This window comes from Panulirus ornatus, chromosome 13 (genome assembly GCF_036320965.1).
Source record: "Panulirus ornatus isolate Po-2019 chromosome 13, ASM3632096v1, whole genome shotgun sequence".
NCBI classification, from domain to species: domain Eukaryota; kingdom Metazoa; phylum Arthropoda; class Malacostraca; order Decapoda; family Palinuridae; genus Panulirus; species Panulirus ornatus.
In genome coordinates this window covers 2,539,030-2,556,927 of record NC_092236.1, presented here as the reverse complement: position 1 = coordinate 2,556,927, position 17,898 = coordinate 2,539,030, and the positions used below count along the sequence as shown (strand labels likewise).

General features: G+C 46.2%; 1 protein-coding gene across 2 annotated transcripts in view; it reads right to left on the bottom strand.

Annotated features, from left to right (window-relative positions):
* LOC139752659 (lachesin-like) overlaps positions 1 to 17,898 on the bottom strand; it is a 320,171-nt gene that overhangs the window by 10,185 nt on the left and 292,088 nt on the right. For both annotated transcript variants that reach the window (XR_011713551.1, XM_071668418.1), the window contains exons 4-7: positions 6,711 to 6,869; positions 5,972 to 6,100; positions 3,634 to 3,797; positions 2,561 to 2,690 (exon numbers count right to left, since the gene is read on the bottom strand). Coding sequence is in view for 1 of the 2 variants with exons in the window: in XM_071668418.1 (XP_071524519.1) it covers positions 2,561 to 2,690; positions 3,634 to 3,797; positions 5,972 to 6,100; positions 6,711 to 6,869 (582 nt within the window). In the remaining variant the exon portion in view is untranslated. The remainder of the gene's footprint in view (positions 1 to 2,560; positions 2,691 to 3,633; positions 3,798 to 5,971; positions 6,101 to 6,710; positions 6,870 to 17,898) is intronic.

Below are 17,898 nucleotides of genomic sequence, written 5' to 3'. Positions count from 1 at the left end.
ACGTCTCATGGCAGGTGACTGTGTCTACGCCTACGGTATTTCTATAATATGATCAGCCACCACAAAGTCGATGTGCTTCAGCCATTAAGTATTGCTAAGTTTCCGAGAGCATAACTTTCTGTGACCGCTGTCATCAGTTCTCTCAACCTCCTGTCAAACACTCGCCTTCCTTACTTTAGGATTCCCTCTCAGTCACCCACATGGATGATTAGTTCGCCTATATAATCTTTGGAGATTCCTCCATCATCGTAAATTCCCTTCATTAAATCTAATTTTTCCCTCGTCACTTAATCGTTTTCCGTCATCTCCCACTTTCTTACGTTTTCTTACATACCCTGTTTAGTGTGTATCGTACCATCTTCAGTGGAGCCTGTATCTATGTACACACGCACATGCACACAATCTTTTCAGTCTCCCTTTCCAGTGTTGTATATTTCCAGCCTCTAGCTACAACTATCACCATCAACGGTCAACTGTTGTTATTTCTATCATCATCAGGAAGATGAAGGATGGCGAAGCGTGGATGGGAAGGCCGTTGAATCTCTCAAGGAAAGGCGAGGCGGTGTAATTGACAAGTCAGATGCTCATTGTATTTATGGTTCAAAGTGAGGGTTGCAGAGATGCACGTCCAGTTTCATTGTATAAAAAGGCAAGAGGAGACAGAAGTAAATGCACAAATGATGCAAATGCAAATTTGTTTATTCCTGGCGTGTTGCATGAGAGAGCGGTGGTGGGTGGTAGCATGCAGGGAGAACAGACCAGAGAGGAACAATATGGCTTCAGTGTGGGAATGGGTTTATTGATTAGGTTTTTGATTTGAAGACTGTGTGACTCCTCAGATGATTGTAGACCTGACTCATGAAGGAAGAAGTTTATAGGAAGATGAAGGAACGAAAGAAGGATAATTCTGTATTCGCTGAGAAGTGGACGCTTACCACGGGCCCAAGCCTGAGTGGCGGGGCCACAGCTCACGAGAGCAGGAAACAAATAATACCTGATGAACAAGGAGAGAGCGGCAAAATCATGGTGGATAACAAGAAATTATTATAGAGAAAAGAGGCTCGGAAAACTGATGAGACAGAAGGCCTTTGATTCCACTTTGGCTAATAGAAAGGTGGAAAAAGAACCAGTCCTCCGTACTGGGTAGATAAAATCCTTGTTCATTTGAGACAGCTCATCACTAATGCAATAATCACGACTCCTACACAATACTCCCAGCTTTTGGGAGGAATGTTTCGTAATGTTGACTTGCAGTATTTGAAAACTGAACAGAACCGTATTACTATACGAGAGAAGGCTGGCAAAAAGATGTTGGTAGGCATAGATTTACAGACATCAATTTCCATCACTTTCTCTTCAATCTTATCTCTTCCTATTACAATATCCCTTGCCTTAACTTCCTCTCTTTATCTTCCTCAGGTTTACCTTCCTCTGTTTTATCTACCCGTGCCTTACCTTGCCTGCCCCTGTACCAGCTGCAGGTCTGTGGTCAGTACATATGACCGCCCTGCTCCTGCCGGCCTGCCCCAGCCATTAATGCCTCTTAACCCACCGAAGTAACTGAGTAATGGTTCCCAGGGGAATATTTCTCCTTTGCCATACCCACCCATTCGCTCGTCCACTCCACCACCCTGCTCATGGTAACGCCGTCTGCCTTCACGCTGCCGCCCACCACTCTCACTTCACTTGCCATCACTCCTCAGACATATATTCTCCCGATTTTCCTTCTTCCCTAAATTTTCCGTTTGGATCTTCGTCCTGCGTCTTGCTTACATTCTTGCCCCCACACTACTACCATGTTGACTCCACATCTGTCTAAATACCTCAACAGTGTCCTTACCTTGACCGTTTGTCTTACCTATTTTCTCTCTGATTCAAACTTACTTGGCAAAGCACACAGACATCAAACATATATAAAGGTAAGCATTTGTAAAAAACAAACATGCTCAAATATCAATCAATATCTACTTGTCTATCTATCTAGCCATCGATCTATATACCATCTAATGATTAGGTAAAGAATAATCTTGACCGATACTTAGAACAGTGCTTACTTGGTGGCCAGGTACGATAACACACTCACTGTGGATGAAATGTCTAAGATTATCTAGACATTTGAACCCTCAACCCTAACCCTATTGTGTGGCTCCATCTCAATCCCACCTGTTGCTGTGTGGCCAGCCCTCACTTCCACCTGTTGCTGTGTGGCCAGCTCTCACTCCCACCTGTTGCTGTGTGGCCAGCCCTCACTCCCACCTGTTGCTGTGTGGCCAGCTCTCACTCCCACTTGTTGCTGTGTGGCCAGCTCTCACTCCCACCTGTTGCTGTGTGGCCAGTCCTCACTCCCACCTGTCGTTGTGTGGCCAGCCTTCACTCCCACCTGTTGCTGTGTGGCCAGCCCTGACTCCCACCTGTTGCTGTGTGGCCAGCCTTCACTCCCACCTGTTGCCGTGTGCTCACCTCTCACTCATGTCACCACATGTGTGCCCCTAATCACATGTATTTCCTATTGACTATGCCCTCACCTCTCCCCATGCCAGCCTCCTCCCCCTATACTCACCGTAGAGCTTGATGAGTCCTTCCGTCTCACCCCGAGAGTTCTTGGCAACGCACTTGTAAGGACCGTAGTCGTCTCCTTTCAAGCTCTTAATGTTTAGCCTCATGTGCGTCCGGTACGACACCTCCCCCACCTACCGGCAGAAACGGAAGTGGTCACGGTTAAAATATTATAATTAGAATCTATGGTGGTACCATACATACACCCGATGATCTTTTTGGTGAGGTTTTCCTGTCTATGAACTACTATGAGAGCTTCAGTCTTAAGTCTGAAGGGTATAGTCTCCGCTGTTATGAAAATTGATACAGTTATTAATGATATTTACCTTATGAAAACTAGCACAGTCCTTAACGTGATATATCCTATGATAATTGATATATCTATAACCATGGTATACTTAATGATAACTGGCTATTACTATTATATACGTAATGATAATTGGCACATTTATATCCATGATATACCAAATGATAATGGGTACATTTATTACCAACATATACCTATGATAAATGGTTATTACCATTATATACATAATGATAATTGGTACATTTATTACAGTGATATACCTAATGATTGGTTATTACCATCATATACCTCATGATAATTGTTTCATTTATCATAGTGATATACATAATGATAAATGGAAGTTTAATTACCATGATATACGTAATGGCAATTCGTAAATTTATTAGTATGAAATACTGTACTCTTGAAGTAATGGTACAGTTATTAGAGTGCTATACACTTTGAATTGTTACAGTTATAAGTATAAAAAGTAGTACGGTCGCTAATGTGTGACACAACTGGAAAAGTTTATTTTGGTTGACTAAACTAAAACCTTACGAAATGATGTGTGAATCGAGAATTCTCTAAGGAGTACTAGTGAGGCAGTACTAGTGAGGCATTGTTAGTGAGGCAGTACTAGTGAGGCAGTGCTAGTAAGGAAGTGCTAGTAAGGCAGTACTAGTGAGGCAGTACTAGTGAGGCAGTGTCACTGAGGTAACAGTAGAGAAGCAGGTGAGTGCGGCAGCACAAGTGAGAAATAGCGGAACGGTACAAGGCGCTAGGGACATTACCCGTTCAGTGATGCGGTACTTGCGGCCCTGGTGAAGCATGATGCCCTGGCCCCGGGTCCAGTAGGTGAGGGCGGGCGGGTGAGCCTCGATGGTACACTCGAGGGTGATGCTGTACCCCAAGGGAGCGCCAACCAGCTGGTGCGGGATGCTCATCATGGGCGGGACTGTGGGCGCAAGACAGCATCGTTAATGGTCAAGACACAGGCTGGCTACTGCTGCTAGCAGGTGTGTGGTGAAGGGTTGGTGTTTGTGGTGGGGTTGTCGGGTGTTCGGTGGCCCTCATGGGCGGCAGGCGTCATGTTCGTTGAGTAGCGAGGGTGGGTGGGTGGGTCAAGATGGGCGTGGGTGTTTCAGACAGGCATTACATTCTGGGCGTTGCATGAGGCGGAGCTGTGTAATGATACAGGAGGAATTATGATGGCAGAGGAAAAACTGTAGTAATACAGTTGAGATTGGGATAACAAAGAAGGAACTTTGATATGACAGGATGATCTGCGATAGTACTGGAGGGACTGTGATAATATAGGAAGAAGTGTGGTAATACAAGAGGAACTGCGTTAATACAGGAGAAGCTGGTACAACACAAGAGAGACTGTGATTATATAGGAATAATCTTAATGATACAGGAGGATGTTGACGGCCTGGGTGCGTGCTGTGCTGAGGATGAGCTGAGGATGAGCTGAGGATGAGCTGAGGAGATGGATCATGTCCTCACTTGTCGACGATACAACCTCAGTGTCGTACACTAAAGTCGTGTTCGTCGGTCGTGCTGCAGGGTCCGTGGTGCGTGCGACGCACTACACGATCCGTCGGCGTCAAGGGGTGAGCGTGGGGGCCACTGGCTCGCTGCCAGACGCGTGGGTTTAAAAATACTTTTTCAGATGATGGAGCGGAGGGCGGGTTCACCTGTGACCGAGATGGCTGGCCTGATCTGGGTCACTGGTTGTAAAGGTGGTCTATCAAACAGAGGCCAGGGAGGGTATGGCTGTGTTCCATATAGTGCTAAAATCACCATAGACCTGCTATGATCATCAGTAGATTGTTTTTGATAATATTTCCGTAATCACTGATGTCAATAATCGAAATACGTGTAACAACTTTCTTATGGTCACAAATGTTTGTCTTTAAAAAGTCGGAAACCAGAGCATGACCGCGAGGCTGGACCTGAGAGGCTGGCTGCTGTCTCGACCCCAGTAAGGTTCATTGGGGTTGGAACTAAAAGATTCAGTCGTAGCAGTTGGTCAACATCTTGCATCACAAGTGATCATGATCACTGGGTTTAAACTGAGCAACTCTAAACTGTGATGACTTCCTGTATACTTCCAAGGTGACGTTGTTTAGAATATACTTCTCAGGCAGGGGATATATATAAGGAGTCAGCTGTACAGCCACACTTGTATATCAGTCTTTCAGTCCATCGCTGACTGCTCAGGTATGCAACCACGGAATTCGATCTAGATATCCAGGGAGTCACTCGTCAGTAAGTGTGAGACACTTCTGAAATTTTAATGTCTAACCTTCTCCAGCAGTAAATAGGGATACCAACCTTCGTTCCTCCTCACAGAAAATCACACACCAGTGATGTTGCTTGCAAAACATGGCTCGTTAGTTCGGTCAAAATCCTCTGTGATCAATGATCGACATTATGAACTCCGCAGATAAGATGAGGTAAAGATACTGCAGCTATAAGGAATCAGATTGTTGACATGAAGTGTTTGTGGCCGCGAGCAACGACCAATAACACCACTGTCCACAACTTGGATAGTTTGAATCTCAGACTGAGTCCTGACCTTATGACACAACATTAAGACATAACTCATACAGATGGGTGTCACCATTCTCCAACCGATGAGTGTCATGAGAACTGTTTGCAAATAAGATAAGACTAAGTCGTAAGTGTAAACTCTTTGGCATCTTCCTACATGCCAGAGGCAAGACATAAACTGCTGATGATTGTTTGTTCTGTGGGTCCTCTGTGGGTGGCGCAAGAATATGTGCAGGAAACAGTTCGTAGGAAAACCAAGCTTATCTGGAAGGCAATTATATGAATACAACAGTCGGTATGTTAATAGATAGAAGAAAAGCAAATAGGCAATACGTTGAGTGGGAATTGATTATAGTGCTATGAATTTGATAATGATTGAAAGAAAAATTAACTTCTTAGGCTAGAAGGTACGACCCCTAAGTATGACGGTACGACTCCTTGGTATGATGTGTCTTTTGGCCTGATCTTAAGGGTCGAGTGAGCCACGTAGTCCAACATACCGTCATACCGTCGTCCTGAAGAAGTTAAAGATATTACAGACAAGAGGCGAGGCGCTGGACAGCTGACACTCACAGTTGACGCTGACCTGGATCCTCTTGCTGACGATGGGCGGGACACCGTTCCTGGCGATACACAGGTAGGCAGCCATATCCATCCTACTGACCCGCCCCAGCTGCAGGCTGGCCCCGTTGTACTCCGTCACTGTAGAGCAAAGAGGACATGGTCAGGGGCACGGTGAGCAACCCGGTCAAGGACTCAGGGACCGAGTTAGAGTCACGATCAAAGATACAGAGACCTAGTTAGGGAGACGGTCAGAGACCTAGTGAGGAATTCGGTGAGGGCAAGAGTGAGCGAGGGACGCCAGTAGGAATCAGACACAATCAGAGACAAACTTAGAAGCATTATGGTTCACTGAAAATATATTGGTATGTTTCGTTTAGAAATGAACAATGGCTGAAAAATGGTCAACTTATCAGATGAAGAAGTAGCCACACTTTTTATGTCACTCTTTATTTCTATTAATCTTGAATTTTGTCACAAACAGCTATGAATTGACCCGTGGACGGGAATGCCGCCAGAAAGGAGACAGCGTTTACGAAATGACGAACAACTGTATCATGATGACTGAACTGTTTAACAAGTTACGTGATAAGTGAACTCTTTACATTAGGAAAAGTTAGGAAACTTCTCAGTAGCCAGGTGATATGTTAGGATACGTTAGGGCGTCAAAGTAACTAAGTGGAAATGACATCAACTCGACTCAGGACGTGGTCTTCCTGCAGGAGGAGGAGGAGGAGGAGGAAGTGCTCACCTGCGTGGGTCTTGTTGAGGTTGATCTTGAGGTGGTCCTCACGGCGCCACGTGATGGATGGGGTCGGGGTGCCTGTAGCACTGCAGGTCAGGGTGATGTTGTTGCCCTCCTGCACCATGACGTCACCCGAGCTCTCGCTGTCCACGATGTAAGGCGGCACTGTGAACATCAAAACATGAACGTCAGGCTATACCACATCAGTGATAGAAGGAGACATCTTTAGGCATATGGGAACAACTGAGAAGTAGCTTCAGAGGTAAGGAGACAAGATACAGGGGACAGCTACTCTTGCCTGTTAGGATCTCAAGATTCCCAGGATCTTAGGTCTCGTCTTGAACTGGTAACGTTAAGGAACTCAGTAAGGAGCGGTGTGTGAGGCGTCGCTTACTTGGATGATAAGGATCTACCAGTTGTTACTTTGGATCATTTTAGTACAAGAGGTATTTCATAATGATATATCGTCAAGATTCAGTCCACTGATTTCTCACTCTCACTCTGGTACTGTCAATCTCTCCCTCACTCGCCATTCTCCATCAGTCAACACCTCCCGCCCGGGGAGCGTCAGGTTTAACAAACACCCTCACAGTGAGGCCGGGTAATCCGATCACAGTTCCAACAGTTCACTTTCAGATATTCCTGAATAATTAATACGTACTTGTACGAGGAAAATATACAGGGAAATAGTGTTCTTTCTGGTGTGCAGGGGAGCACGTCGGCGCTTGTCTGGGGCGGCGGGAGACCCCAGGAGGCACATGTGTACTATCCTTTCTAGACTAGACGTACGTTATGATATGCCTCGGTGTTTTCCTGTCCGTCTGTGCGATTGTCTATCAGTCTGTCTTTATGTTCATCGTCCCACTTATCTATTCAGGGACCAGCATGTTGACAAGATTGACTATGGATAGCTTTTGTGATTATTTGTATTTGTACTTTGTGTATAACGTTTACTGAATTTATATACTTATCTGTAATTTATATACTTATCTGTAATTTATATACTTATCTGTAATCTATGTACATTTCTACATCTTCACTCTCAGTCTGTTTGTCTATCAGTGTGTTGATGTATGTGTGTGCCTATGTGTCTGTGTATATATACATGTACGAATGTTAACGGATCATTGATTCATTTTGGGTTGCAATATGATTTTTGCGTTTGTTCCGCCAGACTTTGTATAATTCCTATTATGATTTTAATAGTTATGATGAGCTTGCCGCTCCTCACGTTAATTAAGCCCGCTTAATTTTCCAGCATCTAATGTTTTATTTAATTCCAGAATCGAAGTAAGTGGACAACTGTGCTCGCGGCGCTTGGTCGCCTTACAGAATCAGCGATTACCATGAGACCCACTCCTCCCTCAGGAACCCTGCTGGTTGTGGCGTTCAGAGAGAGAGAGAGAGAGAGAGAGAGAGAGAGAGAGAGAGAGAGAGAGAGAGAGAGAGAGAGAGAGAGAGAGAGTGGGTGGGGGGGATTCAGGGGAAGGACCTGGGACGCTGGCAATAAGCAGAAGGTGCTGGGCTTCCCTCAATCAGTGAGGAGCATTTGTCAGATATCTCACGTTGGCCCAAACCAATCTCTTTCTTCCTTTGGCAGTCTCCTGAGGCCCTACCAACGCTGATCACAAACCACCTTTCTAGTTCACTTATGATGCATTTTATTTTCCACCTCTGAGAGCTAAAGCTAATTAGCACCACAGCTAAAAAAAGGTATTTGAACGATAAACATTTCTTATGAATTCTGACGTCGAGCAGCAGCTAATGAAATAACAACAGATCCTGAGGTATTGGTGGACCCAGGCTGACGGGGGAGCAGCACAGACGGTAATAGCTACAACGGCAGGTTGTAAGACAAAAGCAGGACAGAGCCTCATAGTTACAACAGTAGCTAACAAAGCTGTAGCAGTTGTCAGATGGGCATCATCCACAAAAGAGCAACAGCTAATACACCACAGACAGCCTGGGGTCACCTTGTTCACTCCTCTCTTTACCCTGATTTTGATTTTCGCTGCAAGCGCGGCAACTTCGTTGTGCACTCCTACCGTGCCTGTAGGCGGTGGCGTAAAAGAGGACGGAAGACGCCTTAATGACTGAATTGCATTATAAGTTACATAGTGGAAATGTGTTACTAAGGGTTGGACAATACTGAATGATTTGTTCAGCAATTTGTAAATCAAGTGAACTGTTTACAAACGTAAAGTAAGAATTATTGTGTACTTAACAAGGTCTGTAAGAAGTAAACTATTTAGAACAGTCAAAGCTAGGATACTTTTCAAGTATCTGACATAGAACATTGTTATTGATGAAATGCTTACACATGTAATGTTTGGTAGGATTCATCTTGGAACTCACTGATTTTACAGCACAGTTCAATGTTGTAGGGCGTGAGAGCAGGTTTTCAGGCAAAGTTTACACTTGGTCTGTTTGGTATCAAAAGGAGAGGCAAACTCCTGTAAGTATTTTTACCCAACGTGAGCCGGGTAACCACAACATCAAGGCATCTGTCTAGCGATCCTGTTTCTGGGATGATAATGTGCGGTTCTTCTTTGATGATATAGAAATGGGAGAATGATCCGCTTCTGTTTATTTCACCTCGTCTTAAATCCAAGAGAGTTTGTTTAAATTCTTTCTGAATGATTAAGTCTACTTGCAGGTAACCCGTATGGTACTGAATTATATTCTTCGAAGCAATTTTTGCTAATTTATCAGCCTTTTCACGTATTCTGATCCCAGTCTTTGATGGAAGACTTAAGTTTAGTGAGGAGAGAGAACCAGTTATGGTCTAACTATCTTGAGGCCATTAACAAGTTTAAATGTCACGCTGATAACAAACGGTTCAGTTTGGAGTGTCCTGGATCACACCCGACATTAAGAGGCGAATAGAGCAAAGAGACCAGAAAGTCATTCACAAATTGAGATAAAAGAGAAAATCATGTTACGTTATCACACCACAACACCTGCCTGAAACAGGACGACACCTGCCAGTGGTATGAGGAACTGAAAGAGCTGAGCGGTTTGAACGAGCAGACTCCCTGCTTCCCCTGCGTTAATGACCTCTTCAGTGAAGAGCAGCTCAACTTATTTATCGTCACTTCACCACTATCTACTAGAAACTCCTCACTCTTCACACGACCTGCCTTCAAGCTTACCTTCCAGGCCCAACACCCTCTGAAAAAGTGCATAAGTTTGAATTCGCTGGATGGTTAAACAGTCTAATAGTTACGTGTTCCACTACTTTCAGTGACTTACGAATGGAACTGTGCTAGACATTCTACCCTAAACTTGCAATCCCACTCGATGTTTCCCTTCAGCAATCAAATATCCCACTGTTTGGAAAACTTCATGTCTTCCTCGCACCAAGGTAAACAAGCTCACAATCTCTCTGTGAGCTGCGACCCACTGACACCATCACAATCCCCTGTCTGCTTTGTGGAACTTGGCTTACGTCGATATTTCAACTTCCATAGAAGTTTGCTGATGTGAAGATCTGCACCACTGACTGTCACACTGTGTCCCTGAACACTATCTCCTCTCCGTATAATTAGGGAAATATGTTCTCCTCTTCCCCATCTTTAGCACTGTTTCCTTTCTCCCCCAGCACTCTCCTCCACTTACCCCGCTCCCCAAACACCCCAGCTTTGCTGATATCCCATTCTCTCTGGGCAAAAGAAAACCCACAACATTCTGCCACCTCGGATTAATTTGGTGATCCTTACTTTGCCGTTTCCCTCTTCTCCTGCCAGTACTCTCTGTTCCCCGTTTCTCCCTTGCCAGTACTCTCTGCTCCCCGTTCCTCCCCTGTCAGTGTCTCCATATTCCCTACTCCCTTGCTAGTGCCCCCTGCCCGCCCCTCTCCCCTGTCAGTGGTCCCGTAATCCATCCTCCCATGCCAGTGCCCCTGCTAGTCCCTGATCTCCTGCCAGTGCACCTGCTGGTCCCTCCTCTCCCCTTCTGGTTCTCATCTGCTCTTGTCATCCTGGTTGGCAAGGCACCACACCTCCCCTTCACATTTCAGTTGTCTTCCTCCAGAACCCTCTCACATCTCCCCTGATCCCTCCCTACCTCCTCCTGCCCGACGCCTCCCCTCATCAGCTCCCCAGACACTGGAAGCCCAACATAATTGTTTTAATCTAACACCGTCAGACAAGAAACCTATTTTCGTTTAGATCCTTTACGGCTGCGGCGTTCTCCTAGGGTGGTTTCTCCCCCTTGGTATCACTTTCTTCCCGTCATGGTTTCTTCCTCCCAGTGACATCTTACTCCTGTCATGGGTTTTCTCCATCAGCACCATATTCTTCCGCATGGTTTGTACCCATCTGCGCCATCTTCCCATTGTGCTGGTTTCTCTCCCTGCTTCCTAGGCCAGCTCCCTCACCGTCGTCGTCACAACAGGTTAACCGTATGGAACTACCAGGCGACTGCCTCCTCATGATAGTGTTTTTATCATCCATATCATTCATTACTGATCTATTCTCTCTCTTGCGTTGTCTGATCCGTCAACTTTCCCTCTCCTTCCTCATTCCTTTGTCGTCTTCTGCAGCGCTTCTTCACGCCTTCTGAAATACCTCTTACTTTAACTTACAGCATCTTCCTATATTCTCCATCCCTGAACCTCCCTTCCTTCTTGATCTGTTCCTCTTGCCGTTATACTCTTTTCAATCTTTCCACCTTATTCATATCCCTCCTTCCCTTATTTTCCATCCATCCCGTCTCCTCTCCTATTCCGTCCTTCACTTAGCTGCCTCAACACCGCACTCATTACCACAGTAATGTAAGGAGCACACCTCCCCTGAACCTTCCCCACCCAACCCCCGCATCACCCCGGTAATGTAGGTAGGACCCGAGCGCGCCGCTGTCGGTCTGCCGTGGTCACAATATTGGCTGGGTCCGAACCCGCGGTCGGCAATTAACCGAGTCGTTGAGATGCTTTCATAGCCTCCCTGCCTGATCACATACCCGGGGAGTGCAGGGGAACGAGACGCTGGAATGATGCTCAGGGAGAGTACTGGGAGAGGTGTAGGGAGGGAGAAGAGAGAGCTGGTTGTGTGAGAGGGAGGAACATGATGGAGGAGGACGGTAGAGAACAGAGCCTATGATAGAAGAGGAAGACTGAGGCTAAATGTGCAACAGAAAGTGGGAGGTGTATATATATATATATATATATATATATATATATATATATATATATATATATATATATATATATACACTAGGTGTTCTTTATAACCCCCTTTTCCTGAGTACATGTTGCCTTCTTAGGCAGTTCATAGATAGGCAAGACCTTTGCTCTCTTACATGAACATTTTGTATAACACTTGATGTGGTGTATCATGTGTATCTGAACATATCTTCATCATAAATGGAAAGCTATCACCTGGACTATGAACCTTATATTAGTGAAGTATTCTCTATATGTCTTTTCTAGACATTTCAATGCATTCCAAGACCTCCTCCTCCTCATTCCACTCTCTAGTGGTGTTGGAGCCATATTTTCTCCTTGGTGAAAACACTATTAAACATAATTTATTTCCTCCCTTATCCATACTTCATCCTCTACAATTCTTCCATCTAAATCCCTCAGGTCTATTAGCTGCTCTTTAGCTGACGATTTACGCCAGACGAATTTATGGAAAATTGTGGATAATTTCCTATTTGTCCACAATATTCTTTTCAAAGTTAATTTGTGCCTCTCTTTTTCATCCTGCTATCTTCGTTCCTTTCTCTCTTACTCCATATAAATGCTGGCTGGCTGGAGTACTGCCTTTATCTTCCCTGTAGCGCATTGTATTACTCCGTTGTTTGACATTATTAAACCACCCCTCCTTCTGTCTCAGCCTTCTGTGTGTGTGTGTGTGTGTGTGTGTGTGTGTGTATGTGTGTGTGTGTGTGTGTGTGCATACAGACAGATAAACAGATACCGAGAGAGAGAGAGAGAGAGAGAGAGAGAGAGAGAGAGAGAGAGAGAGAGAGAGAGAGAGAGAGAGAGAGAGAGAGAGAGAGAGAGGTCAGATTGTGGGTCGATCTGTGTCCCGGGCGGCACTAAAGACAAGTTATAATGTTGTGAACATTTATCGAGATAAGAGAAACTTGCCAGACGTGAGCGAGGATCTTGATTTCCAGATCTTTTCTTGATTCTTATATACACATTCGATAAAAAAGCTATCTTTAACGATAACTTGTACGCCCGGCCACAGCACCAGGAGATCCCAGAACACCATAATACGAGTAACACAGCATAGAGAGCCACGGCACAATAACACAGCATGTGGTGCCGGTTCCACAATACATCACACATGGGTTGTACCAACTCGCTGTTCCCAAAGCTCCATATTCTTCTGGCATCATCTAACATGACGTTAGGCAGAGCGAGTCTAGAGGGCCGCTCGTCATGAGCTGGCGTTCCCCAAGGGGATGATGACCTCTCTGGCCCGTAATGTTTGTCCCTCGGCCCAGACGACGGCAGATAAGGCAGGAGGAAGAAGGGTTAACGTGACGCTGGTGATGGCTTCCCTTGTCCTCCTCTGTTTCATCTCTTCCGTCACCAGGACCTGAGGGAAGGCTCCTGATGTCAACCCTTACCACTTAAACACATGTTCTGCGATGTTTTCCTGGCTGAAGTTTTTGTTTCTTTCATACTGTTTATCACAGTGTTTAACCTTTTGTAATGTTGCTTAATTGAAAAGGTTTATGTTTTCATAATGCATCTTCTTTCAAAAGTTGTATTCCTCCACAGTTCTTTCTCCGTCAGAGCGTTAACCCTGCAAAGTCGTCTCCTCTTTCAAAACATCAATCCCTTCATAAAGTGTCTCACTTCACAACATCAGCTCTCCTACTCTCCACCTCGTTCCCAGACCTTCATGATCAAAACGTAACTGTTCTCGTAGTGTTTTCCATCCTCAACAAATCATTTTCCTGATATTGTATTTCGTTCAAATCATTTTTTCCACATCATCAGCTGCCCTAGATTTCCCTGGTTTCATAATAGTTTACATGCACACAATTTCTTCAATTCCTCACTGGCCATTTTACTCTATCCGACCGTTCGACTGCCTTATTCAGACCACATTTAGAGTACACTGTATACTTCTGATCAGAACGCATAGAAAGAAGAGCCTCGGCAACTTATGCCATCATTTAGAGGTAAAACTCGTGGAGAGAAGCTTATGTTGATATAAAATAATTTTCTTTCCATGAGCCTGGACTCCAAGGAGATCTGATTTTCTGGAATAATAGATAATTTCGGTGATATAACTCACGTTATTTCCTCTCATTAGAGAGACATACGGTGACCAAGAATAACTGTATGGAGTTAAACTGGAAGATGTGGCACAAACGACAGATGATATCAAAGCTAAGACTATCAACACGTTTATAACACGACTAAACAAATGCTTTTATGATATTGATAATCAGTGACAAGAAACTGGTCCATGATAAGCATGTTGTTGTTGCAGAATGATAATAAACTATGCAGGTGTTTCAGATTTTTTTTTTCGATGAGTCGTAGCGAAAATCCTTTCCCGGAGTAGCTACCGGCTATAATCAGATTATTTCGTGTTGTTCAACCAACTTTTTTTGTAAATTTCAGTGTCAGAAAATTCTCTCTCTCTCTCTCTCTCTCTCTCTCTCTCTCTCTCTCTCTCTCTCTCTCTCTCTCTCTCTCTCTCTCTTCTGTATAATACTCCTGCATAGCTGTTTTCCCGCTGGTTAATATATCGTTGGGGATGGTGGGTGGGAAGGAGCTTTCTGCCATGCTGTCATGTCTCCGTCGATATAGATCAGGAATCTAGGATGGTATGAGTGCCATGCCTGGCTACCTCGCGCACTGCTCTCCCATGTTCTCCCCATAGCATTCCTCAGTGCGCTTTGTTCCACCATTTGCATGTATTGTTTTCCTTCCACTATGTCTTCAGTTCTGTCATATCCCACTTTCCAAAGCATTTACCATCCCACAACGTCCTCTGTTACGTAGTTTACCCTCCCTCCTCTGTCCCCTGTCCCAGAGTGGGTAATGGTGCAAAATATACCTCATTATACAATGTATCTCCATTATGTAATATGTTCCATTGTGCTGCTCCCTCCAGTGTATACATCCTCTGTTCCACGATGTCTTCTGTTCCATAATGTTCTTCATCTCGCAAAGTAATACAGGAAGGGTGTAGGGGAGGGTAGGTGGAAGAGTAGGATAGGGAGGGAAGGAGGGACGGAGGGAGGAGATTCCTCAGTATGGAAGAACAGGGAGAGTACAGAAGTGAGGGAGGATGAGACTGTGGGAGAGGTAAGGGAGAGGCGGAGGGAGGGGGTGGGGGTGTAGGAGCTTGAGGTAATGGCCTCTTGGCCAGATTTATGGCCGAGGACAAATCGGGTTCGTTTAATTAAGATTTTGTAATCTGGAGGCAAGGCTGGGCTGGTGTGTGTAAAGTTGCTCGAACATTATGGTTCCTTCGGCCGGCCGGTGTTCTGCAAGACTGGCCAGTCGGGCGCCCCAAGACAAGCCAGTCGGGTGCCGCAAGACTGACCAGTCGGGCGTCACAGGACTGGCCAGTCCGGTGCCGTAAGACTGGCCAGTCGAGCGCCGCAAGACAAACCAGTCGGGTGCCGTAAGACTGACCAGTCGGGCGACGCAAGACTGGTCAGTTCAGTGCCGCAAGACTGGCCAGTCGGACGCCGCAAGACTGGCCGGTCGGAATGCCGCAAGACTGGCCAGTCGGACGCCGCAAGACTACCCGGTCGGACGCCGCAAGACTGGCCGGTCGGAATGCCGCAAGACTGGCCGGTCGGACGCCGCAAGACTGGCCGGTTGTGCATTATACCACCCGCTGTTCTACGGTTTGCTCCGGCTTCTGTGCTACCTCCTACCATGACGCCGCCCGCTGTGACACCACCCAGTGTGCCACTGCCTTCTGTGCTACTTCCCCACTATGCCACCACTCACTGTACCATCACTAACAGCATTGCCGCACATTGTGCCACCACCCTTTGTGCTGCCGCCCGTCATACTGCTACACACTGTGCCACCATCCACTGTGGCACTGCCCACTGTGTTTCCACTCCCTGTGCTGTCGCTTACTATGTTCCCTCTATGGTACTAACACTCATGCTTTCATCGCTCACTGTGCCGCTACCCAACGAGGCGCTGCCCTCTGTGTATCAACCATTGTGCCACCACTCACTGTGCCGCTACCCACTGTGCCACCACCTACTGTACCATAGCACACTCTGCCACAGTTCATTGTGTTAAAGTTACTGTGCTACCGCCCACTGCTCGACCGCCCATTGTACACCAGTTCCTTGCGCTACAGCCGACTGCACTGTACGACCACCTACTGTACCACTGCCCACTGTACGACCACTTACTGTACCCCCGCCCACTGTACCACTATCTACTGTACCACCGCGTACTGTGCTACCACTTACTGTACCACCGCCCACTGTGGGCCCACCTACCGCACCACCGCCCACTGTGCTGGGCTCATATCCTCCCAATTAGCCTAATCCCCTCAATGACAGGCCCGGACAGAGGTCCTGTTGTCATAACTATGTTTTTCTTGTTGATAAACTAACAATTTGTCAATATTAAAGACGACCCTCTCTCGTGACCTCTGACCTCTGACCTCTGGCTGTGACGTTGATGAGGCACATGAGAGCCACACTACCAGGTGTGTGGGCAAGTCTGGGGCAGATGTCTCATACCAAGGTGTCAACTACACCTGTCAGGCCTCCCTCCCGTAACATGACAGGGAAGTTCTGATCGTGAGCGTGTGGACGACTCCACCTGCGTATGGCAACACCACACAGGTCGTCCGTGTCTAGTGCTGCTGTTAACGCAATCAGCCGTTACGCACGTCGTCTGAAGACAGTAAGCACCTGCGTCCGTGGGCGTCTGTCAGTCACGGACGGTGTGTCTAAGGAGGTTCCCTGTGACGGAGGGTCGCCCCCAGCCAGGGCCAAGATTTACCGTTGATATCATGGAATCGGAAATGTATTAGTAAACTCAGATATCTAATGAACGTAAATGGCCAATGAAAAAAAATCCTGCTACTTATGCCCTTATACTGCCAGTTATGCCCTCATGCTGCTAGTTATACCCTCATACTATATCCTCATACTACTCGTTATACCCTCATACTCATGACCATTAAATTTCAGTTTTAAAGGTAAACCACCAGGTGTGGTCAAGCTGGTCCAGTAATACTTTCAGCGGATGTGTTCATCATGCAGAGTAGGCTAGCCGCTAATATGAAGGTCAGCTGGTTACTAGGACTGGCTGGCTGTTAAGAGGGGAGTAGGCTGACTGCTGAGGTGAAGCTTCTTTCTTTCGCTGGTGGGCGTGCGGGCTGGGGCGTAGCGGCAGAAGAGGTGCTGGGGATGAGGCAGGTCAGAGGGTTGGGGGCGAAGGGTAGGTCAGGAGGTGGGAGGTGAGGGGCAAGTCAGAGGGCAGGTCGGAGGGCAGGTCGGAGGGGAGGGCGGGGCAGGATGAAGGGTAAAATGTTGAGCTTGAGTTCTGTGTTTGAGCAAAGTATCAGCTTGATGCGGGAGGCCGACGGCGCTGCACTGGAAAGTCGATTACAGTTGTAATGCCCCTGATCCCAGGGGCCTGTGGGGGTAATATTCCAATCCCTGAGGGGCTGTATGGACTGTAATTACCCTTATCCCTGAAGGTCTGTGGGGGCTATGATTACCCTGATCCCTGAGGGTTTGGGGGGATGTTATGTCCTGGGGGATGCCGGGTCGCCCTGTCATCATTACCCATTGGACCTGGTGACCAATATCATGTCTTCCGTGACGCCCAACGTAATGTCAACCGAGGTACTATCTTGCTTATGTAAACTGGTGCTGTATGTCCTCTGACCATCTGTCCTAGCTCGTCTCACCTTTACATGTGCAGAGGAAACACTGTTACAGTAAGAAAATCCTCAAAGATACACACACACACACACACACACACACACACACACACACACACACACACATATATATATATATATATATATATATATATATATATATATATATATATATATTCTTTCATAAGAGGACGTTATTCACGGTTACCGGTGGCCAAATATTCAGACATGTTAGGGATTTAAAAGATTGCAATAGCCCAGCCGCTTAAGGGTGAGATGTAATATATTGATCAGCAAGACACACATGTATGTACGACTTTCATGATTCTTTTGAGGATGGATTT